The sequence below is a fragment of the Ostrinia nubilalis genome, chromosome 2, assembly GCF_963855985.1.
Source record: "Ostrinia nubilalis chromosome 2, ilOstNubi1.1, whole genome shotgun sequence".
Taxonomy (NCBI): domain Eukaryota; kingdom Metazoa; phylum Arthropoda; class Insecta; order Lepidoptera; family Crambidae; genus Ostrinia; species Ostrinia nubilalis.
Window position 1 is genome coordinate 15,381,317 of NC_087089.1, and position 23,772 is coordinate 15,405,088.

General features: G+C 42.8%; 2 protein-coding genes and 1 non-coding gene across 3 annotated transcripts in view; 2 read left to right on the forward strand and 1 right to left on the reverse strand.

Moving 5' to 3' along the window:
• Nucleotides 1-12,815, forward strand: part of LOC135078986 (actin nucleation-promoting factor WASL-like) — a 28,822-nt gene extending 16,007 nt beyond the window's left edge. The window contains exons 8-13 of the mRNA XM_063973599.1: nucleotides 204-383; nucleotides 1,697-1,786; nucleotides 3,562-3,666; nucleotides 5,100-5,308; nucleotides 5,761-5,850; nucleotides 6,707-12,815. Of these exons, the coding sequence (XP_063829669.1) occupies nucleotides 204-383; nucleotides 1,697-1,786; nucleotides 3,562-3,666; nucleotides 5,100-5,308; nucleotides 5,761-5,850; nucleotides 6,707-6,868 (836 nt within the window). The 3' untranslated portion in view covers nucleotides 6,869-12,815. The remainder of the gene's footprint in view (nucleotides 1-203; nucleotides 384-1,696; nucleotides 1,787-3,561; nucleotides 3,667-5,099; nucleotides 5,309-5,760; nucleotides 5,851-6,706) is intronic.
• Nucleotides 1,166-1,237, forward strand: Trnal-cag (transfer RNA leucine (anticodon CAG)). Its single transcript has one exon. It is a non-coding gene; the product is annotated as a tRNA-Leu (tRNA).
• Nucleotides 7,921-23,713, reverse strand: LOC135078994 (zinc finger protein 728-like). Its single transcript, XM_063973611.1, has 6 exons — nucleotides 23,549-23,713; nucleotides 22,727-22,959; nucleotides 21,990-22,121; nucleotides 20,693-20,975; nucleotides 18,896-19,108; nucleotides 7,921-18,347 (listed from the first exon to the last, which is right to left on the reverse strand). The coding sequence occupies exons 1-6, from the start codon at nucleotides 23,711-23,713 to the stop codon at nucleotides 15,813-15,815; spliced, it is 3,561 nt and encodes a 1,186-aa protein (XP_063829681.1). The 3' UTR covers nucleotides 7,921-15,812.
• Nucleotides 23,714-23,772: the final 59 nt, after the last annotated feature.

A 23,772-nucleotide genomic window follows, 5' to 3' on the forward strand; every position in this document is an offset into this window, starting at 1 on the left:
ATTTGTATGAAGAATCGGCCAAATCGAATCGGCGTAGTGTGCGCACTCCCATACATGCCCAATTGCCCATACTGATCAACTGCCCGACTAAACTATCGGCCGACGAAAAATCAACGGTGTGCGCCTACTCTAAATCAATCATGCTTTCCGTTCAACTACCCTTCTGAATCCTGTAGTGTACTCAATCTATGTCATCTCCCCAGGTTTCGACGTGGATAACTTACCAGAAGAAGAGATGCGCTCATTCTTCTCAAAGGCGGGTGTTTCCGAGACACAGCTACAGGACCACGCCACGCGCCAGTTCATCTACAACTTCATCAACACGCACGGCGGGCTCGACGCCGTCAAGGAGGAGCTACATGAGAACCACAAGCCCAGCAAAGGTTTGTTTGTTTTAATCAAATGATATTGCTTGTTCATAGACAGCGTATATAGTCCGGTCGCCGAGCACGTAGAATTTCGTCCAATGACTCCACTCTACCCATCCTTATCGCTCGCGCGTAATTATATTGCTGTCGCGCTCGCACACTCACTGCGGCCACCCGTCGCCCAGTCGCGACAGTACTCGGCGACCGGACTTTAACAATGTTCTACTGTAACACGATGGTGTTGCGCATACTCCGCCATTCCTATCTAAAACATGGGAGGGAGGTAAGTTGCAATCGTCGTTTCAACCATATGCCGCTTCTCTTTTCTGATTCGATCATGTAGGAAAAGTCCGAGAAGAACTCCAGTAAAATTGAATATAACTAACTAACCGGCCAAGAGCTAGTCAGATTCGCACACGAATTGCAAGAGCTAAGTAACTCCCAGCTGAGCAGGAGACGCGCTCGTTCTTCTCCAAACCGGGTGTTTCCGAGACACAGCTACAGGACCACGCCACGCGCCAGTTCATCTACAACTTTATCAACACGCACGGCGGCTTGTCCCAAGAATTTCTAGTTACCAGTCCTGCGCTGTCCGCTTCTAGATACTTTCCTCGTCCTTCACAAGTGGACAAAAACATCCCTCAAGGATTTTCAGTTTTCACAGCTACCGGTTCTACGTTGCGCCCATCCAGATGCATTCTGTGAAAGTCACGGCTTGCTCACATTGCGGTCGTGGTCGTCACTCGAGAACTTTTCTGCTCCAAAGACCATTAGTTAAATTATTATTAAATTTAACCGCCTCTGTGGTCTAGTGGTAAGACCACCTGCTTCAGACGCAGAGGTCCTGGGTTCGATTCCCAGTGGGGGCAGATTTTTCTGTTCGGTTTGGTTGGTGGTAGGGCTTGTTCTAAGTCCGCCTGGCTAGCTACCACCATATTACCTAAGTCTGTCGCCATAACAACAATGTTAACAGCATTGTTGTGTTCCGTTAGAGGTAAGATAGCCAGTTCCTCCGTGGTTGAGGATTCCGGGTGAAGCTCGCTTCCACCTTCGGCCTGATCGTCACTTACCATCAGGTGAGATACAGGCCAAGAGCTTCCTCGTTGTGGATAAAAAAAAATTAGCTATGTGCCCCGCCCACTACTACTTAAGTTTGTGGTTTTGTGGGTCATATAAGGAGGTTTCCTCCTGTGGATCTTCTCATTCTCGAATCAGAAGATACAATCACGCAAGGAACCACCGGAGGGAACTCCCAGTAACTATGTTAATCTGCTATTTACTTTGAAGTCTTTGCGTGTGGTAATAAGGTTGAATATCGTATTGTGCAGCGACGCCGATGCCGCCGCCGCCACCGACGCCGGCGCCGCCCGCGCCGCCCGTGCCTTCCCGCTCGCCCGCGCCGCACCCGCCCGCACCCCGTAAGTATATCCTTACCCACTACGTCCTATTGCTTTGTAGGGAATATCCCAGCAAAAGACAATGCCGGAAATTGGCGTCTTTTTTTTTTTCGCGCGGCCATCGACCAAACTTTGTTTTTTGATTACAAAACAGTATAATAAACCAAACTTAGTATGACATGTATACCTCTAAACTCAGTCTGAACTGAATTAAGAGCATTAGAAGTTTGATGATTTTGATACTAGATTTGCTTTTTGCGCGCAAAGTTTTGTAAGAAATTGCAACAAAATAGTGAGATTGTATGTGTAAACAAACAATACCATCCATTAAAGGCTCCAGACATCAGTATGGAGCAAAATCAGTGCAATAAAAAAATAGCGCAATATTTTGTTGCAATTTCTTACAAAACTTGCGCACAATAATTAACTTTTAAAAAAAATAAAACCGACTTCAAATGCTTGAACACAAAAAAAACTAAAAATTAAAAATATTGCGTATAAAAAAGTTCATCCCCAATTTTCCACCCTTGGGGGTGAAATATTTTCTTCAAATTCGGATGAAACCACCCTTTTGATAATACCTATCTATTCAACAAAAAAATAATCGTTCAAATTGATTTATAATCGGCGGAGATTTTGCGTATAAAAAAGTTCATCCCCAATTTTCCACCCTTGGGGGTTGTTTTTTCTATTATTAAATTTAAATGGGATCACCCTTGACACCTATACGCCGAAAAAAGATTTGTTCAAATCGGTTCATAATTGGCGGAGTTATCGCGTAACAAACATAGAAAAAAAAAAAAACATACGGGTCGAATTGAGAACCTCCTCCTTTTTTGAAGTCGGTTGAAAAGCAAATCTAATATGAAAATCATCAAACTTCTAATGCTCGTAACTCAGTTCAGACTGAGTTTAGAGGTATACATGCCATTGTAAGTTTGGTTTATTACACTATTACAAAAAACAAAGTTTGGTCGATGGCCGCGCGAAAAAAAAAAGACGCTACTTTCCATACAAAATCTGGCATTGCCATTTCCCAATATTTCCCATTTGATTAACAGGTCTTTTTGCAAACTTGTTTTTTCCCATACCCAATTATAGATCGTTTCATCTATAAAGACGCGCCCCACCACACTTTGGTTGAGGGAAGCGCGGATTGCGGGGAGTTTGATCCGATCGTCATTATTGTACTATGCGTGTGCATTTATGGATGCTGTCATGTCTATGGAAGAAGTCTCCATAGAAACACATTGTTTACTTATAAAAAATGATGAATTAGCGGAATGCTATATTATTTAATAATTGGCGACGTTGGACATGGAAATAAATAAATTAAAACGAACTAGAGCAGCCCTGAAGGGCAGCCTTACACGATTACACGAACACAGAATATTGTAAGTTCAGTGTCAGTCACTGACGAAGAGATTACTTATACGAAAGTCCTCGCACTCCGCGCTTCTCTAAACCAAAAAGTGGTGGAGCGTGTCTTCGTGGATGAAATAAATAAATAATTCTGCAATATAATATTTACTTCATTTATTTATTTATTTATTTGAACACCAACAAGGTTACATTGAGGCTTCACAAAAGTAACTATAAAAAATGACACTTGTTAAATGCAAACTTAATTATAGGTGAAAACATCATGCGTTAGAGACTAAAGCAACAGCAATTAGGGGTTAAAAACTAAAAATATTTAATATGGTGTAAAGAAGTCCCTATGCTTCATGAAAATATTTCTGCAATTGTACTGAACGCGTCTGTAGTATTTGCAACTTATGTTGTTCGTTCGCCAGCGTCCCGCGCGCCGCCGCCGCCGCCGGCGCGAGGCGTGCCGCCGCCGCCGCCCACCAGCGCGCCGCCTCCGCCGCGCACCGCGCCGCCGCCGCGCCCGCTGCAACGTGAGTCTATTCACTCAATGATGATAATGATGCTCATCACCATCATTTCAGCCATGTAAAGATGTGTCGTTATGGGTTTTTGACATAACAAAACGTAACGGTTTTCGGTATCACGAATAACGTTTCCACAACTAGTTTTTTTTAACCTAGTTATTTCCACAACGCTCTAAAGCAAACGTGATAATAATATAACGTTAGGTGTTTGGTTAGTTGCAAGGCCTTCAGGAAAATATGACCTTCAAAATAAGACTCAAATTCGATTAAATACCAAACCATGTCTAACGTACGACGAACATTATACCTATTTCATCCACACTTATGTTAACGTCCTATGGTTTTCTCACTCGCACACGCACTCGTTTCGTTGCGATCCTTATTATTTGGACACCATACATTACTCGCTATACTCGTTGTCCTCAAATTTGTCATAACGAAGCGGGAAACACGTTATTTTTTATGTCAACCAAACATCTACCTTATGTTGTTGGCTTAAGAGTGAATTCAGCTTAGCTTCGGAGCGTTGTGGAGGTGATCGTTTTGAATAACGAAGAGATTCTAACGTTGTATGACGTTATTAAAATAGCTAGTATAAACGTTTCTGGATAACGAGTGTTCACCGGTCAGGCTAATCACTCGTTTAATAACCGGTTATAACGAATAACGCCCATCGCTAAGCCATAGGCCATAGGACGTCCACTGCTAAACAGGCGTCCCCCAATAATTTCCACATTGGCTGGTAGTAGCCGTCTGCATTTAGCGCCTTTATGAGGTCGTCTGTCTTTGGACGTAAAAATCATCCTTGGACATATCACACATTTTGATAACAATGCCCAGCCAACAAAAACAGTTTTTTACTTACAGCTTTTTGCTGACTATTCTACAGTTGTGCAATGTGTTGTAACCACATATCGCATAAAAATACTGACTACCGTTTAGAAGCCCCAAAGTTTTTGGAAGCTTTAATTAGATCACTTTTACCTAGAGCTCCCAGCCTCCCACTTGTCAAACAAAAACTTAAATTGGTCTAACAATTTCTTTAAATTAGACAAAAATGTTCCAGTGTCGCCTCTGTGGCATCTAAAATGTCCATTCTATCAACTGTCATACAGCATCTAGTTTTAATTACAATCTCTCTTTCACACAATCACTAAGTAGTGCTGGTTATAATATCTAAAATCTACTTTACCAAAAGTAGTCGTTAACCAAACTTTTATACTATAATCTGGTCTAGTACACTCACTGCGGACGCCCGTCGCATAGTCGCGACAACAATATAATTACGCGCGAGCGATAAGCATGGGTAGCTTGGGGTCATTGGACGAAATTCTACGTGCTCACGGACCGGGCTTTATCTAAATTCGCGACTTTATCACTAAGTAGCCGTTAACCAAACTAACAAACTGCCGCGTCCCAATAACGTCTTACCGCCGCAGCGCCGTCGACAGCGCCGCCCGCCGCGCCGCCGCCGCCGCCGCCCGCGCCCGGCGCCCCGCCGCCCCCGCCGCCCCCGCCCGCGCCGCCCGGGGCTCCGCCGCCGCCCGCCATGCCGGTCGGGGCCCCGCCGCCGCCGCCTGCACCCGCGGCTATGGATCCAAGGGCGGCGCTTATGGAGAGCATACGCAGCGGAAACAAGAGCTTAAAGGTGAGTGACGTCATCTTGTTAATATCCTATAATCTACGCTGCCCTGCCGCCCCCTGCTATGCCGCCCGGGGCCCCGCCGCCCCCGCCTGCGCCCGCGGCCGCGCCTGCAGCCTTGGATCCAAGAGCGGCGCTCATGGAGAGTATACGCAGTGGAAACAAGAGCTTGAAGGTGAGTGACTGACGTCTTCTTGTTGATATCCTATAGTCAATGCCGCCGCCGCCCCCGCCCGCGGCTATGACTATAGACCCCAGGGCTACGCTCATGGAGAGCATACGCAGTGGGAACAAGAGCTTGAAGGTTGATGGTGCCTTTCTTGTTGTCATTTGGTAGGTCTATGCCGACTCCAGTGTTAAGCATAAGCTTTCTGTATAAGATTGTTTTCCATCAAAGTAAATTATACTCTTGAGCTCTTACTATTACTGCTCTAATGCACAATGTGTGTTTGTTGCAGCCGGTGGAGGTGAGCGCGAAGCCGCCGGTGGTGGAAGACAGCAGGAGCAATCTACTCAGCGAGATCCGGCAGGGCGTCGAGTTGCGCGCCGTAAGTGCAGTGTTTATATTATTCTTTATATTATTTCTTCTTCTTAGCACATTTATAGCTCTCTCACTCAGTGACTTCTGTGGACTGTTTCAAGTTATTAGTGATTGGGTGAAAAAAGCAGGAAATTCTACTCCTTAGAGCAAGCGTTAGCTGTGGACAGCTATTGGCTTGTTGTTACACATTGAACAGATACGCACGCAAAACTCGGTGGAGTCTGTGCGTGAATCGCGAACACTAAAAAAAAGTACTCTATACCGCGCTCGATGATAGGTGGGGGAAATCCCACCATATTTGATGTAATTTACCACAAATGACGACAACTTCTTTGCTTTTCAGTGGGATGTAGACACTCTTCTTCTGTATGGTTAAAGTTGGCCACTTGTCTCATAACCACCCCTCTAACAATTCGTCCTGGATTCATATGGCTCTACCCATCATCAGCATCATCATTTTAGTCATAGGACGTCCACTGCTGAACATGGGCCTCCCTCTAATGTTTTCCATGTTGCCCGGTTGGTAGCGGCCTGCGTCCAGCGCCTTCCTGCTACTTTTACAATGTCGTTGGTCCACCTTGTGGGTGGATTTTCCGTTACGCGGTCTCCACTCTAGAACCTTGCTGCTCCATCGGCCGTCAGTTCTGCGTACTTTGTGCCCTGCCCATTGTCACTTCAGCTTGCTAATCCGTCGGGCAATGTCAGCGACTTTAGTTCGTTTACGGATCTCGTCATTTCTGATTCGATCTCGTAAAGAAACACCGAACATAGATTAGATAGCCTTTCCATTTGCAACTTAGAGCTTCTATATAAGGCCTACCCTACAGACGACGCATAAGCTAACTATACTTTTGTCTGCGTAGGTGTCCCGCTCCACCAGCAACACGGCCAGCGACAGCTCGCGCGCGTGCGGCGACGGGCTGGCGGGCGCGCTGGCCCGCGCTCTGCAGGAGCGTAACCGCGCCATACATTCCGACTCCGACTCCGACAGCGACGAGACCAGCGACGGCGAATGGGACGACTGACCGGGACACAAGCCAGGCGAGCACTAGCGAACTGCTGAGAATGATGTTTTAATTCGTAAATAGGTGAACCCTCATGTGTATTACAAATTAATTAATTCCATCACCAGGGAATCAGACGCAGGTTAACGTACCATCCCATCCCCATCCCCCTATATTGTTGACATACCACCAGCTCGCACTGAGCGTTTCGATGGCTAGGGACTAGGCTGGAATTCGCTGCTTGCTGCTGTCTTTCCCGAAGACTATAATCCGGGCCTTTTCAAGGTGAGTGGGAATAGGCACTTACATGGCAGATAGGTACCGTCCTGACTGCATCCCACTTAACACCAGGTGCGATTGTGGTCAAATACCTGCCTTGTTATGTATAAGAAAAAATGTAAGTGACCCCCATGCGTAGTACAGATCTTAGTAAACAGTTGCTACCTACCGGAACAGCAGGCGATCACTAGCGTTCTGCTGAGAATGAGATTTAAACATCGTAAATGTACCCGCAAGATCTTTGTAAACAGTTGCTACCTACGGGGACAGCAGGCGAGCTCTATGTGATTATGTGTGCATACAGTAAGGCAATACCGAGTCGCACTATGGCTAAGGCCCGATTCGACCAAACTTTTATCCGAGAAGAACTCCTGGTATAAATAACTGATACATTGACAGTGTCAGTATGGGAAATATGTCAAAACTGACGATTTATTCTGAGATTAAAGGACAATGACCAAAAATGTATGGAGTGTGGTCCAAATGTCCACCACTAACGAGACCTATGTAGTAAAATAGTCTGCTAAATACTGATTCATTATAACCAAACCGCAATCAAAAATATGATGTCAGTAAAAAGTTATGATTGAATGAAAAGTCTGTTTTTTACCTTTTCATCCGAAAAATGTTCTTGATATCATTCTATCCATTGCACATTTTGGACTAATCTACGCATATTATGACATGTCGCATGTGGCGCGGGTTTATAGATGAATTTTATTAAATATTATACTCGCTGTGCCTACGACTTTGTACGCGTGAAAATAGTTTGAATAATATTTCCCATTTTTACAACATTTGTCTTTACTGCTCCGCCCCTATTGGTTGTAGGGTGATGTTATTTATCCTAAAACCATCCTTGATAAATGGGCTATCCATAACAAAAATAATTTTTCAAATCGGACCAGTAGTTCCTGTGATTAGCGCGTAAACTACTACAATTTTTTAAACAGTCGTAACTTTTTACTGACGGCTTATTTTTTTTTCGTCGCATACTGAAAGTTAATCTCTATTTAATGGACTATAAGCCCAAATAGGTCTCATTAGTGGTGGACATTTGGACCACTTTTGGTCATTGTCCTTTACTCTTGTTTGGTCGAATCCACCCTAAACCGCCGCGGTTTTTAACCTTGTGATTTTATAACCAAGTAAAACTAATGCAAGCGTACGAACTGCGGCTTTTTTTCACCTATACGTTTCGTGCGGTCTCGAGGTTTGGCGATTTACCGCTTGCGGGAAAAACCGTAGTGCGGACTCAATAGTTAAATAGTTGAACCCGCATGCGTATTACAAATGAGTAAACAGTAACTACCTACCGGGACATCAGACGAGCAATAGATGCAGCTGGTTCTGCTGAGAATAGGGTTTCTGCACACCGTAAATGGTTGAACCCAGTCAAGCACTCTAGATGTGAAAAAAGTCAATGTATCTACTGCTCTACCATAACCACAATCACAGCTTGTTTAAACCAGAAGGTAATACAGTAATTATGCTGTATTTCAGTGTTTGGGATGTCTATTATTTATTCGTGTATTTAAAAGAAAGCAAAATTTAAATTAATGATGCAACGCCATAAATTATAACTGTGCAAAATGCTCCCAATATTTACGACGAACTACTTATTTTTGTTATTATCTTTATGAAAAGTGATATTATGGCCATAGGCATCAAGTAATTTATGATTTTATTATTTCTGATATTTTATTAAGCTTGTTATGTTATTCTAGAAAGTAGTTATCTTATCATTGTCTTCCATTTTACACTTAAGCAATTAGTCTATGGCCATAATATTGACCTACTTACGATGGTTTTAAAATACTGGACATATAAATTTGTTAACAATGAGCGTAATGTTGCGTAAAAAATATTCTACAGATTTTTTTTGCAAAAAAAATGAATATTAAAAATATAAATAGCTCAAATTCTGAAAATTTAACATTGCTCAACACAAGCTCATAAATATAAATGAACGTCAGTAGTCCCACTGCACCCGAGATAATTAGAATACTAAAGTTTTGATGTGATCAAAACACTAGTTCGTTACTTAGCACAAGTTTCCATCGCAGAGTAATGAAGGGCCTTCATATTTGCGCTCACCAGTTGGCGCCACTGTCGAGAAGTAGAACAATAACAGAGTCGCCAAAGTGGTGAGTGCAAATACGATAGTCCTCTTAGGATAAAGGCTTCCACAGACCAAAGGCGGGTCAGAAGCAGTGCGGGTCAGTTGCAGCGCGGCAGCAGGCACACTGAAGGCAGCGCAGTTTCAAAGCAGTTGCAACGCGGGCGTTTGTCAAAAATTCAATATTCGAAAACCGCTTTCAACGCTCTGCTACCGCCCTGCCTCTGGTGTGTCATGCTAATATGGCCGCCATAGTAATACAACAGCGCGGGCCCGCGCGCGCGCCGCTTCTGTCCCGCACCCGCGCCGCCTCGTTTGTCGTTCGGCAGTTGCAGTGCGGCGCGGATGGAGCGCGGGCCCGCGTTCAAATTTGGTGTGACACACTTCAAAGAGTTTCTTGTATTACAACTTGTGCGGGCCCGCATTCAAACTGCGCTGCTACTGCCCCGCGTTTGGTCTGCCCAAGCCTTAAACGCTCACCACGTGGCGCCACTGTCATATACATTAGCAAGTGACAGGACCTTATTCGCCAGTGGCGCCAGCTGGCGTCATAAATATAAAAGTCCTCATTGAACAAACGTACCACAGATCAATTAATTATTTGAGACAGTTTTTCAACGGCTGCTCAATAATTGATAACTATTTTATAGTGCCAGTTACTTTAGTGCACAGTTAAAAGAGAGACTATAGAAAACTTACACCTAGTTAACTACTTAATACATGCGCCAATAATCGGGTTTATCGCCCGTATTCACAAACATTACTATGAGGTCTCACTGTGCGCGTGGACGCACAGGTGACGAACCAATTATAGAGCTCTATTCAACGCTGTGCGTTCGATTGCGACGGCTGCTTCACTTATGCAAGCATTGTTTGTGAATACGGGCGTATATCTCATTTATAGCCATTTACAACTCCAATAAAATATCATTAGTCTTCAAATAACTGTCACAATATTTTTGTGACCGATAAATAAGTTGATGATTTATGATTTCGCTAAAGTGAAACGATGTATAGTTTTTATCTTTTTAATTATAGTTTAACTTATTTAAGTATGTGTATATTTAAGTTGATTATATTTAAACACGTGATCAAATTACACCAGGATTGATATGTGAATTATGAATAAGTTATGTAACATTTAATTAGTTGAAATAACAGATAGTTTTATGGACTATGGTCACGCCACGCGTTTCTACCCTGTGGCAAAGACTTACGTTTTTTTTATTTAAAATAGTAACTGTTTGATACAGTTGTTTATGTCATGAACGCACACCAATGTTTTTTTAATAAAAACGTGAACGTACCAAAAGTGTCATACAAGAGTTTAAAATGTAAATAGAAACTGGGGCTCTATTCCGCAAAAACATTTCGCTATATTAGATTATACCCGTTCGCTCACCATTTAAAGGTGGCATGAGTGAGAGTCGTTTAGGGCAAATTTATTAAAGTCCGTTTGCGGAATAGTCCCCCAGTTTACAACGGAGTGTTTCTGATAATATTACAAATGACAACGCATCTTTTTAAGGCCTAATAATTTCTGTCTGGCCGGTTATGTATATTGCATACAATTTCTATTATTTTGAAACTGCCCACGCTGTCATTTGTAATACGATTAGTGTGTAAAAATGAGTGATTGGTGTGCCAATGTGTTAGTACTAGTGTTCAGTGCCTCGTGTAAAATGTGTAGGGATGTACTAGTCAAGGTGCTGTGTCGCAGTTACAGCACTAAAGAACCATATCAGATGAATAAACCAAGTGAAGGCTTAGCACTCATCGAATCGCGATTCGAATTTAAGAGTAATCTATAGTAATAGCTGCCGCTCGTTCACTCGGTATTTTGTGGGAGCGAGAGGTGTCTACATCGGATATAAGATAGTACAGAAAATCATTTCGACAGTATCTTTGCTTAGTCTATATTATAAGATCGGGACATTTTAATTAATCGAGCCTTCAGTGTTCACATCAGAAGAGTAGAGTACTATTCGGTGTCTTATTTTCGTACGCAGTGAAACTTTGATCAAAAACTGTTGTTTCACTTTTAAAGGTACGATTTTGTGTGTGTGTGATGAGCCGCACATTGTGAATCTACTTGGTATTATTTCATTACAATTCAGTATTTTGGTTTATAGTATTTTTTGTTAGTTTACCGTACACTCCAAATGGAATCTGACCAAATTAGTATTTCCCCTTAGAATATTATATTTCACTATGTTGGTCAATTTTTATAGTAGGTACGGAGTCGATGAGTATTTTTTGAGAGAAAGTGTCATTTATAACGCATAATAATTTCCTTTTAATTCTTAGGTACGTTATATGCTTCTAAGCAAAAAAAAATGTTTTACGTTTAGGTTTTGTGCATAATGTAACCACGAAAATTATTTTAACAATAATTATTAAAATAACAAATATTATTATTTATATTTTATGTGACAATGTTAATGGGACATTCGTTAAGCTATATGGTATGACGTGTATATCTTAATATTTTTCTGTATATGTGTATATAATATAAATTAGGTAAAATGACTGAGAAGAACCCATGGTGATTCTAAAGCGTTTAAATTTAATCATATTTAGTTAGGTTTCATATAGATCCATGTAAGGTTTACGATTGTGATTTCTACATAGCATTAGGCCTTGTATTCACTGTGGAAAAAGTATTGTTGACACGTTCAAGTGAACTCGGGCCAAGAGAAACGTCATGTGTCTAGCTTATTCCACTATTCCCCGTTGACAATCCCCGTCAACGGGAATTAGTGAACTTTTTGTTCGTTACGTTACGTTAAAAATAAAATCCTAATAAACGGGGATTGTCAACGGAGAATAGTGGAATAAGCCACGTGTCTGGGACTTGTCCCCTAGTGGATATACAGCTTGAGCTTCTTCACTCGTCAGCGCAATTTTTTTGCGATAGACTTAACGTATCAATAAATAACTAAGTGATGCTGATGATGTTGAGTTGTCTATTTTATTATTTTGCTCGTAACTTCTGTAGTGCTGAGGGAGCCTGCTTTTTAATCATGCGATTGGACTACACTAACTTCCGCTTAGGCGTTTTCATCATTACACTTAAGACTGTCCTATTTACGCATTTATCGTTTCGCAATATCCCATAATGTAGGTAAATGTTTTCGGAAACTCATGTTGAGCGGACTTTGAAACCAATTCGATCGCCGGTAGCAGCCACAAATTTAGCGTGGACTGAGTCGCGCATTTGTAAGGTACTTTTCGGATCTCTCCCCTACTCTTATATTCTGTTCATGGGGTAAGCCCGAAAAAAAGATACATATAGGCACTACATTAAGACGCTGTTATAACTCATAGTCGTTCGCTCAACAGAGCTACCCGCATTGTGGTCATACTCTCAGCCTTAACCAGCACTTGTAATTAATAAGCACACAACTGTGTATATTGTAAAAAGGCGCAAAGCTATTTTTATAATATTGAATTTATTTTCTATTTGAATGTTATCGAAGTGAGGTGTACGAGCGCGATTTGACTAACAATACATGTTAATACCACCTGTAACACTATGTTGACAAATAAAAATGATCATTTCTAAAATTAGTTAAGTGTTTTATTTTACCTCAATATTCTTAGGTGCTAATGACTGAATAAAATCATACAGATTGGTATAATCTATTTATTTTAACATTTTCAGGATAAAAAGATTAAAATTCTTTGAAGTCGAAGACATACATAATTTGTAAGAAAAAATAAAACAAATATAACATTCTGAAAACAAAAGATAACTTGTGATAGGCTCAGAGACAGAAAATGTTAGGTCACTCAACACATTCATAAAGGTATTTAGTGAATTCATAATCATAAGACCCTTGAAGCATATTTTATACTGATACTGACCTTCTTGTTTTCTGTCTATCAGCTTAGGACACTCAATAAAATAACTGCGTCACGTAATATAGTAATGCGACTACCTACTCATACATGAAACATTTACAAAAGAACCATTAAACCTACTTTACCTTAGTCACGCTAAATCTAACTAATATTCAGTTATAATTCAAACTTAAACATCCATTTTTGGCAATCACAATCAACGCGACTCTTCGGAATGATACACCAGTCACAAATACTACTATTTCTTTAAAAATACTTTTAAACCGAGATTGTTCAGTCTTTAAAACTGTTTAATTCCTTCCAAATCATATAATAATTCCCGCTTGTCTGTATCTTTTTATTTTCATTCGCAATAAAAAATTTATTTTCTGACATAGTTTTAAAGACTGAATTCTGATAAGCTATTAGCACAAAGATATGAATATTGTAAAGCTAACATCAAATCAAATGAATTTTTTTTCCAGTTCTTATGGTGAGTCAGTAAAATGTCAAAACAGCTCTCAAATGAACAAAATATAATTCCTATAGATCGCGCAGCGAAAGTTGAGGCGAACACAATACAGAACACAAAACACAAATTCAATAATTATAAAAGAAAGTCGTGTTAGTTACTCCACTTATAACTCAAGAACGGCTGAACCGATTTAGCTGAAAATTGTCAGGGAGGTAGTTTAGAGCCAGGAGAAGGACATAGGATACTTTTTATCCCGTTCGAAATAAAAAAAAGTCTGCTTATTTATTTCCATTAAGGCGGAACAAAGTTCGCCGGGTCAGCTAGTAATCCTATGTTTGTGAGTCTGTATAGGCTACATTTTACCGCCGGGCACATCTAGACATAAATCTTTGCATGCATTGATCGCCTCGACTCTTGCTGCGCGACCTATTCTTATTGTTGTTCTGTATAAGATGCCACTTTACTGATTAAATTTAAAACTACATCATTTCGTCGCCCTAGCCTCGTCCGAACGAATACAGCTTGCTAATATTGCAAAACATACACACTTGTATCCAGTACGCGATAATAAAACATTTCAGAAAGTACATAACTTGTAGTCGACAGCACATTAGACTATACTATACAATTTTAACTGCAAAATATCACTTAGTAAACTACTTAAGATGCCAGTGTTTATCTTGATGTGCCGTGGCCTACCTACACGCGACAAATACAATGCAATAAAAAATCTATCGCATTCATACAAGACATGACATTAAAAATCCTATTTTTTTCCAAGTTAAAGTTACATTAGATAAATATTTCTAATATTTGAGTAATTGCAGTTTAATAACTTATTAACTATTAGCAAAATTTATTGTAAAAATATGTATGTGTCTACATAATGAAACTAGAAATGCTAAACTATGTATATTTCTATATTTGTCTATGGTTGCAATGATATTTAATTTTCTTCTCTATATGAATACAGGCACCTTAAAGTGGTATTAAAATATTAAACACTATTGGAAAACTGTGATGTTACGTTAGAACTAAACTTGCTTTACGATTTACCGTGCTGTTGGTGAACCCACACTTAAACACAGGCATATTTTACAGCTGGAAGAGATAACGTGAATATTATTTTGTACGCCAAAAATTACTAGTGATCTATAAAATCATTGTCAATCATTATAGTGGAGTGACGATATAATAACATTATAATCTAAGAACACCTCACAAAATAACCCCGTACCGCGGTAAAACTAGACCGCGAGTGTACATACCGAATCCTAAATACATACTATGGCGTAAAATATATTTACAATAAATATGGCAGCCCAATAGCTGGTGAGAGGTTCCGTAGATCTAGAAAAAAGATATCGACAAAATCAATAATAACAGTTATAATCTAGAGTCAAAAACAGCTAAATACTATACCCATTGCCACTCACTTGATTACAATATTAATAAACAAAAATAAACAACTGACACAACACCTATTTAAAATACAGTACATAGAATCTACGAATGGTAGCATTAACATTATAGTGGATTAACATTCCAAATGTATAATTTTTAAAGTGCGACATTTAAAGACATATTTTTTTTAGATTCCTACACTTAACACCATACATCCTAATCTAATAATTTTCTAAAAAATAGAGCCTTCTCATTTTAAATACTTGTGTCATATAATTTAGTGTCAATCATGAATCTGTATTACATAAATCTTTACATGATATCATATAAAAAAGGGTATTGACGATTAAGCTGTCATAGTATCTAATCTTATCAATTCAAAATCATTCATTCATAATCATACTTAACCATGATTGGTTTGCATAATCCTTTTTGAAGGTAGTTACTAATCAAATGTGGCCTATAAAACCTATAGTGTTAAAATCAGTTTTACTAATTGCGTTAGTGCAACGACACGTTACATAATAATGCTTTCCATCCAGTACATCTGTTCCGTACTAATCCATGCTGCCTAAATATTTCAGCTCGATTATTTCCATCGATGATCGTCGACAAGTCCGATTTAGATTCCGAATAATCGATTAACCTATCAAGTATAGATCGTTTCATCAACACTTTTCGGTCGAGGAAAGCGCGTGGTGCGGGGAGTTTGATCCGAGCAATCCGAGCGTCATTATTGTAATGTGCGTGTGCACTCATGGATAAATTATCCATTTATACCAGAGAATCGAGACACAATAGACTTCAATTGTTACCGCGGTCTCATGTGACCACTTTTCCTCGAGTTAATCAATCGTAATTACAGGAATACTGACGACGTCCATGTCCAACGAATCGTCGTCGATCAGCGAGACAATATCCTTCTCGTTAACGATCTGCTTGCGGTCTTCTGTGCTTTGGGTCTGCTGATACAACGATAACACGTCGGATATGATCGGCGAAGATACCATCTGGTGAAGTTCCCGCTCCTCTTGAGTGAATTCTTTCTCTTCCTGGCTGGCTTCGTCCTGCGAGAATGTCATGTCGGCAGCCTGACTATCCTCGTCTTGAGACATCGACGCTTTCAGTTCCTTCGTCTCTGAAACAACTGGCGGTTCAGTCGGTTCTTCCTCATCCTCGTCTTCGGAACCCCCGTAGAACTTCTCGTCGTCCTTCAAGTCTTTAGGGACGTATGAGTTGATGAGCGCGTCGAGGTTCTTGTCGCAGATAAACACTTTAGAGGGATCGGCGTCTTCCTGGTCGCAGCGGTGTTTTGAAAACAGTCTTGAGGACGAAAAGTACTTGCCACAGAGCTGGCATTGGTTGAGTAAATGCGCGCGGTAGTGATTGTGTAGATTGGGAAAGTCTCCTCCGCAAACGACGCATCTTTCTGGCTTCACAATGGCACGATAGTGAATCTTCTTCGTGGATTTGTGCACGTTTTTCATGTGCTTCATGAAAGGCCCGTACTTGACAAACTTCTCGCCGCACTTCCGACATTTAATCGGCCGCTTATTGTACTTTCTGCTGCGGTGCGAGAACGCGTGGATGTTAAACGCGTCTATGGTCTTGAACTTGAGCGGGCAGAAGCGACAGGAGATCGAGCCGGAGCCGCGGTGGATGATGTCGTGCTTCCGTTTCGAGGATTTTCTCGTGATCGGCTTGAAGCAGAACTCGCACTCTTCATACGCCGGAAGCGAGCTATTCTCGCTCGGGCCGGCCTCCTCGTCGTCGCTTTCGATCGAGCATAAGTGGTTGTCGTAATCGGCGCGCGAGTAGAAGTATTCGTTGCATTTCTTGCACTTGTTCTCCTCGTGGTATTCTAAGTGTCTGTGTAGATTGAAAAACACTTTGTTGCATATCGGGCACGTCTCTTCTATAGAGTCTTTAGGCATGACGATCCACTCCTTGTCGTCGTTATGGACGTCCCGCATGTGGTAGATCATCTCGCGGAAGGCGACGAAAGTCTCGTCGCAGTGCTCGCACTTGGTAGGGTTGTCGACGTTAAGCTGGGAGAAGTGGTGGTTCTTGTGCTTGCGGTACAAAGTCAGCGTGTTGAACTTGCGCTTGCAGTAGATGCAGCCGTAGTAGCCGATGGTTCGGTGGTAGACCTTATGCCCGGTCAGCGAGTCCTCATTCTCGAATACGCGGAAGCAGAAATCGCAGACGAACTCCTTTTTCCCGCTCGACGCTTCTTTATTCACTTTGATCCCGTGTCGCGTCTGCAAATGACAGTCCAGTTTGACCTGCAAGTGGAAGGCTTTGTAGCAGACGTGGCACTTGATCCTCCTTAGATGCGGTTCGGTGTCCCCGAGGAGCTTCTTCTTGTCGCAGCTGAAGGCCAGATGGCCTTCCAGGAAGCGGATGGTGCTGAAGTAGTCGAAGCAATAGTTGCAGCGCAGGGTATTGTGGTAGTCGATGTGCCGTTCGAAGTTTCCTTTGCTGGCGAGCACCTTCAAGCAAACTGAGCACTGGAACTCTTTCAAAGGCCCGCTAAGAGTGGGCTCGGTGCGCTCGGCGATCCACGTTTCATTGATCTGGTGCGCGTCCCTCAAATGGTGGTGCAAATGGTAGCCCTTGTAGAACTTTTCGTCGCAGTGCATGCACTTCAGCGGTTCGTCTAGGTACTTCTGGGTTAGGTGACCCTTGATGTGAAGGTTGTGGGTTTTCATCGAGATGGTGTTTTTTCCGCAGAATTTGCATTTGAAGAACTGCGGCTTTCTCATGTGGGCCTCCTCGTGTTTTTGGAAGCGGCGCTCGTCGAGAAACACTTTGGCGCACAGCTTGCAGGAAAAGTAGACCGGCGCCGGCGCATCAGGGTCGGTCTTGATCATTTTGCTCTCAGGATGGGTGCGTCTCAGATGACGTATCAAATGGATCAGGTCTGGATAGAAGCGAGCGCAGATCGGGCACTTGACTTTATCCTTTCTTAACTTATCGATTCTATCCTTATGTGACTGGTGGTCGAAGTTGTGTCCTTTAACGTGTCTCCGAAAGTATTCCTCGTCGATGTATCCTTTACCACAAATAGTGCACTTGAAGGGTCCGTTGTCGTCCTCGTAATGTGATCTTATATGGATTTCTAGACGGCGCTTGTTTGTGAAGACTAATTGGCAGAACTGGCACTCGTGGCGTGCTCCGTACAAGGAAGACTTGGAGTTGTGCCATCGCACGTGGTGCTTGAGCGAATTTTCGGAGTCGCAGACCTTTCCGCAGAGGTGGCAGGTGTTGGTGCCGTCGAAGCGCGTCTTGTCGGCGTTGTTGGGCGTGACGTCACCGACGATGGTGTTCTGACCGCTCTCGCCGCGCTTGAAGTGGATAGCCATGTGCGAGAGGTACACCTTGAAAAGAAAGAAAAATAACTTTATTTGATAAAAAAACAATTGGGATTTTATTAATATTTAGTCCGTCAGACAGATAATAAAAAATATTGGACACGTATTTTTTTTCAGTGCTTGCCTTTGCGCTGATACTCTCGTCCTTCGAAACGTAGCCTATCACTATAGGCCTCATAAAAAAACTCAAAAACTCAAAGCACAGTTGCACAGCGTGCTATGGAAAGGGCTATGCTGGGTGTTTCTTTACGAGATCGAATCAGAAATGAGGAGATCCGTAAACGAACTCGTCGCTGACATAGCCCGACGGATTAGCAAGCTGAAGTGGCAATGGGCAGGGCACAGTACGCAGAACTGATGGCCGGTGGGACAGCAAGGTTCAGGTGCAGGCTACGTACCGGAAAACGCAGCGTGGTACGTCCACTTACAAGGTGGACCGACGACCTAATAAAGCTACCAACCGTGCGATGTGGAAGTCATTGGGGGAGGCTTATGTTCAGCAGTGGACGTGTCCTGTGACTAAAATGATGATGATGATACTCTTTATAAATTACCTTCCGATGCTGGAAGACTCGCTTGCAGATCGAGCACTGGTAGTCGGCGGTGTTGAAGCGCGTCTGCTTGTGGTAGTTCATGTGCATCTGAGCTGCCCTTAGATGCTTGCTCTTGCGGTTGCAGATGGGGCACGTGAGGTGCACCGGGTCCAGGTTCGGGTCCCGGTAGTGCCCGCGCATGTGTAACTTGTAGTGGCATTGGAAACGGAAGGTCTGGAACGATATAAAGCACTATAAGAATTGGACATTCACAAATAACGGCGACTTTTTTGCATTTTTTTTTATTTGACTTAATAATCATTAAATCAGATGACCTGAAAAAGCGAAATCACGGAAGGGTAAGCCTTGATTACGAGTATACTAGGCGTTTCAAGATCAGGCGCGGCTCAAAACGTCAAAACATTATTTCACACGGTTAACGTGTCTGGCGTTGAAGTGAGCATCACTCCTAGATAGAAGAGACCCCATATTAGTGTCTTTAGAGCGTAATATTAAAGGACGTGGTCTCACCCGTGCTTGCAACACGACGTACCAACTGTCTTAAACTAAATAACGTGACGCGCTGCGTAAATTCAGCGCTCGGCAGACGCTAGCGTGGGTATTCCGTAGTGCCGCACTGCAATGAGTCCCAACCTCAGTCATCAGCCCTCACCTTGCACACGACGCATTCAATGTTCTTCTCCAGGTTTTTCCCGCGGTACGTATGCCAATTCACATGTCGCTTGAGAGCCAACAGCGTCGGCATTCGCTTAGTACACAGCGGGCAGGTAAACCCGGCGACGCTGACCCTAGACGGAGCCTTAGCAACTAACCTCTTTGCAAACGGCGCATTCGATGTTTTTCTCCAGATCCTTGCCACGATACGTATGCCAATTCACATGCCGCTTGAGAGCCAGCAGCGTGGGCACGCGCTTAGTACACTTAAAAATTAGGGATTGATGGTGAAAACGGGCATTAGGCACTAACCTCCTTGCACACGGCGCATTCAATATTCTTCTCTAGATCCTTCCCACGATACGTATACCAATTCACATGCCTGAGAGCCAACAGCGTGGGCATGCGTTTAGTACACAGCGGGCAGATAAACCCGGCGGCGCTGACACTAGACAGAGCCGCTTCAGACCCTAGCAACTAACCTCTTTGCACACGGCGCATTCAATATTCTTCTCCAGGTCTTTCCCGCGGTACGTATGCTAATTCACATGTCGCTTGAGAGCCAACAGCGTGGGCATGCGTTTAGTACACAGCGGGCAGGTAAACCAAGCGGCGCTACGCTAGACGGAGCCTTAGCAACTAACCTCCTTGCACACGGCACACTCAATATTCTTCTCCAGGTCTTTCCCACGATACGTATGCCAATTCACGTGCCGCTTGAGAGCCAACAGCGTCGGCATGCGTTTAGTACACAGCGGGCAGGTAAACCCGGCGGCGCTGACCCTAGACGGAGCCTTAGACACTGACCTCCTTGCACACGGCGCATTCAATGTTTTTCTCCAAATCCTTGCCACGATATGTGTGCCAATTCACATGCCGCTTGAGAGCTAACAGCGTGGGCATTCGTTTAGTACACAGCGGGCAGGTAAACCCGGCGGCGCTGACCCTAGACGGAGCCTTAGACACTGACCTCCTTGCACACGGCGCACTCAATATTCTTCTCCAGGTCTTTCCCGCGGTACGTATGCCAATTGACATGCCGCTTGAGAGCCAACAGCGTCGGCATGCGTTTAGTACACAGCGGGCAGGTAAACCCGGCGGCGCTGACGCTAGACAGAGCCGCTTCAGACCCTAGCAACTAACCTCTTTGCACACGGCGCACTCAATATTCTTCTCCAAATCCTTGCCACGATATGTATGCCAATTCACATGTCGCTTGAGAGCCAACAGCGTGGGCATTCGTTTAGTACACAGCGGGCAGGTAAACCCGGCGGCGCTGACACTGGGCGGAACTGCTCCGGGGTCGTTGTGATCCTGGAGCGCGTCCAGGGGTTCCGCCTTAGTCACAACGACCTCGCAAAAATCCGCCAACTCCGAACCGCCCTCAAGGGCACGCGGTGCTTTCGGCGCTCGCGGCTGTTTTAATCTGCGGACAAAGTTACAATGTTAAGTCTGCAATACACTACGCTCTTAGAGGTATAGACGAAACCCTCGAAAAAGTCAAGGCACAGTGTGTGATATTGCCTTAGAAGCGGACATCCATGTTTTATGAATTCAATCGTTAGATATTACTATGATGTATAAAATTGGGGAAGTAACTAGTAGTTGTTTTTGCTTTGTTTCGAAGAAATATTTGATTTTCTGATTTTATATTACACACTGCAAGGGAGAGAATTGATAAGAGAAAGGACGGAACCAGAGTAAATAAAAATTAGTAGGTCATCTTGACCTACCTAGATGACCTACTCATTTGTATTTACTCTGACGGAACAGAGAAATTTGTAGGGAGCCAAGTGCAAAGATAAAAAACAGTACCTAAGTGCTTTCCCAAGATTCGGTGCGTACACCGTGAAGCAGGTAGAACCGTGGGAGCCTAGAAGTTAACAAACAGACTGGCTACTGGAATATGACGTCATAGTTCAGCCATCCCAAAAATTTTGCACAGTTTACCAACCTCTAGATATCTCTGTCATAACAGTCGCTAGGCAAACGAAAGCTGGTGGATTCAACACTCACCTAAAGCAAGCGATTAATTCAAGTGATAGTTCGTTCGATCATATAAGATTTTAAACTTTCACTTTCCATTTCAACTAAAAATTTAACTCATATAAAAATGTCGCGTTGAGACCCGTGTTTCTCTATTATAGTTCGATCGGATGATCGAACTACTGGATAGTAGCAGAGTAAATACAAATGAGTAGGTCATCTTCATAGAAACGCCCGAGCGCGGTTTGTATGTGAGCGCGCCAATACGTATGCGGCGCGCACGCACACACTGACAAAATTTAGCGGGGATTAGCGGCACGCGGGGTGTTGCGCCGAATTTTGTCAGTGTGTGCGTGCGCGCCGCATACGTATATTCTATGAAGATTTCTATGAAGTTGACGTTTCTATGAAGATGACCTACTCATTTGTATTTACTCTGATAGTAGTGCCTCACCTGTGCACGAACTTGATGTGTCCGGCCAGCGCGCTGCAGCTCTTGAACTTGTCCTGGCACTCGGCGCACGTGTAAACGTTGCGCGGCTTGATGTTCACAGAGATGTGCTTCTGGTTGTGCTCGTTGATGGCGCTGAAACATTAATTTAGTTTTTAAAATCTAAATGCGCATAAAAACATCTAACTGGATGATGCTGTCATATCCCTAAGATCGCGCCAGCGATGGCGATCTGCACACGTTGGTTTGGTTGAAGCATTACGCCGGTATTCACAAACATTAATGCGCGTGTAATACGGGCTTTAGTCCGACTCCACACGTTGTTCCCAACGCTCCTCGACCAAGTTGTGGATCTAGAAAATAGCTTATCTCAACCAATACAGTTTTCTAGATAGACAAGTGTCGTTGGGAACAACGTTTGGAGCCGACCTCAGTGTGCTTACCATGAGTTTACGTTCCGTGTGCTCGCTAGCGACTGTGTAAAAAAATTACATTAAATGTATGACATATTGTGCAGCACCCCTAGCAGCTACTTTCAAGAAATAAAATCTTCATAGATTTTTTTGACGAGAAATTAGAACTAAGAAGTTATGTTCGATGATTTAATTTTGTTTTATTATGTTACGTCACGAAATGCTACATAATGGCTAAACGCATGTCGAATCTCGTAAATGAAATAAGAAGGGGCTATTTTAGGGCTGAGCCCATAAACAAAAGAAAAAGAGGCTTAAAATACCAACCTGACTTTCATTTCCAAGTCACAAATGAGGCACCTCACAGAACAGTCTTTGAGCGTGATCTTGGCTCGCTTGGTCCCCGAGCTCAGGTTATGTTTGGTGCGCTTGTGTTGCAGTAGCAGCCGCTTGTATGAGAAATGTTTCTCGCATATATCACACGTGTTGTCGTCGCCTTCCTCGTCGCTCGATTCTGATTCGGAAGGTGCTCGCGTCTCGCTGAGAAGATTCGGATTGTCCTGGAGAGAATATGGCTGAGTTATTAGTTAGCATTGATAACATTTAATTGTTTACCAGTTTTGCTCCCATGAATTTCGGTCATAGCAAGAGTATCACGCGCATTTAAAACCCAGGATAAAAACTATCGTAAGCTTTTACCTAAATTCATAACAGGTAATAAACAGACGCTAACAGACGCCTTCGCTCTAGAAAGCGCATTTACAAATCAACCCTAAAGATTATTTGAATTGATCAACTGATCACTTTTATCTCATTTCAAATCTACTATATAAAAATAAGTCGGGTTTTCCTTCCTGACGCTATAACTCCAGAACGCACGAACCGATTTCCACGGTTTTGTATTCGTTGGAAAGGTCTCGGGCTCCGTGAGGTTTATAGCAAAGAAAATTTAGGAAAATTTAACAAAAGAAATTCCACGCTGGCGGAAAGCTAGTACTTTATAAAACTACCCTTATCGGGTGACTCGACTTCCGCTTTCAGCTCTAGATGCTGCACTTAAGCAATAAGTTCTAATCTAATCTAACCTAACCCGAAGCATTGCTGGAGCTTAATCTGTTAAATTTTGTCTCAAAACTATTCTAAAATTACCTGTTCAGGCATCTTATCAGGCGGCTCGACCTTCACCTGCAGCTCCATATTCGCGTGGCAGCGCTCGTGGTGCGTGACCAGCGCCTTCTTGTACGTGAACCGCTTGTCGCAGATACCACACTTTAAATGCCCGTTGGAAACGTATTTTGTTGCAAAATAGGCCATATTACAAGGACGTAAGATGCCACAGTGTTTAGTATAAAGGTCTCGTCTGTACTATACTA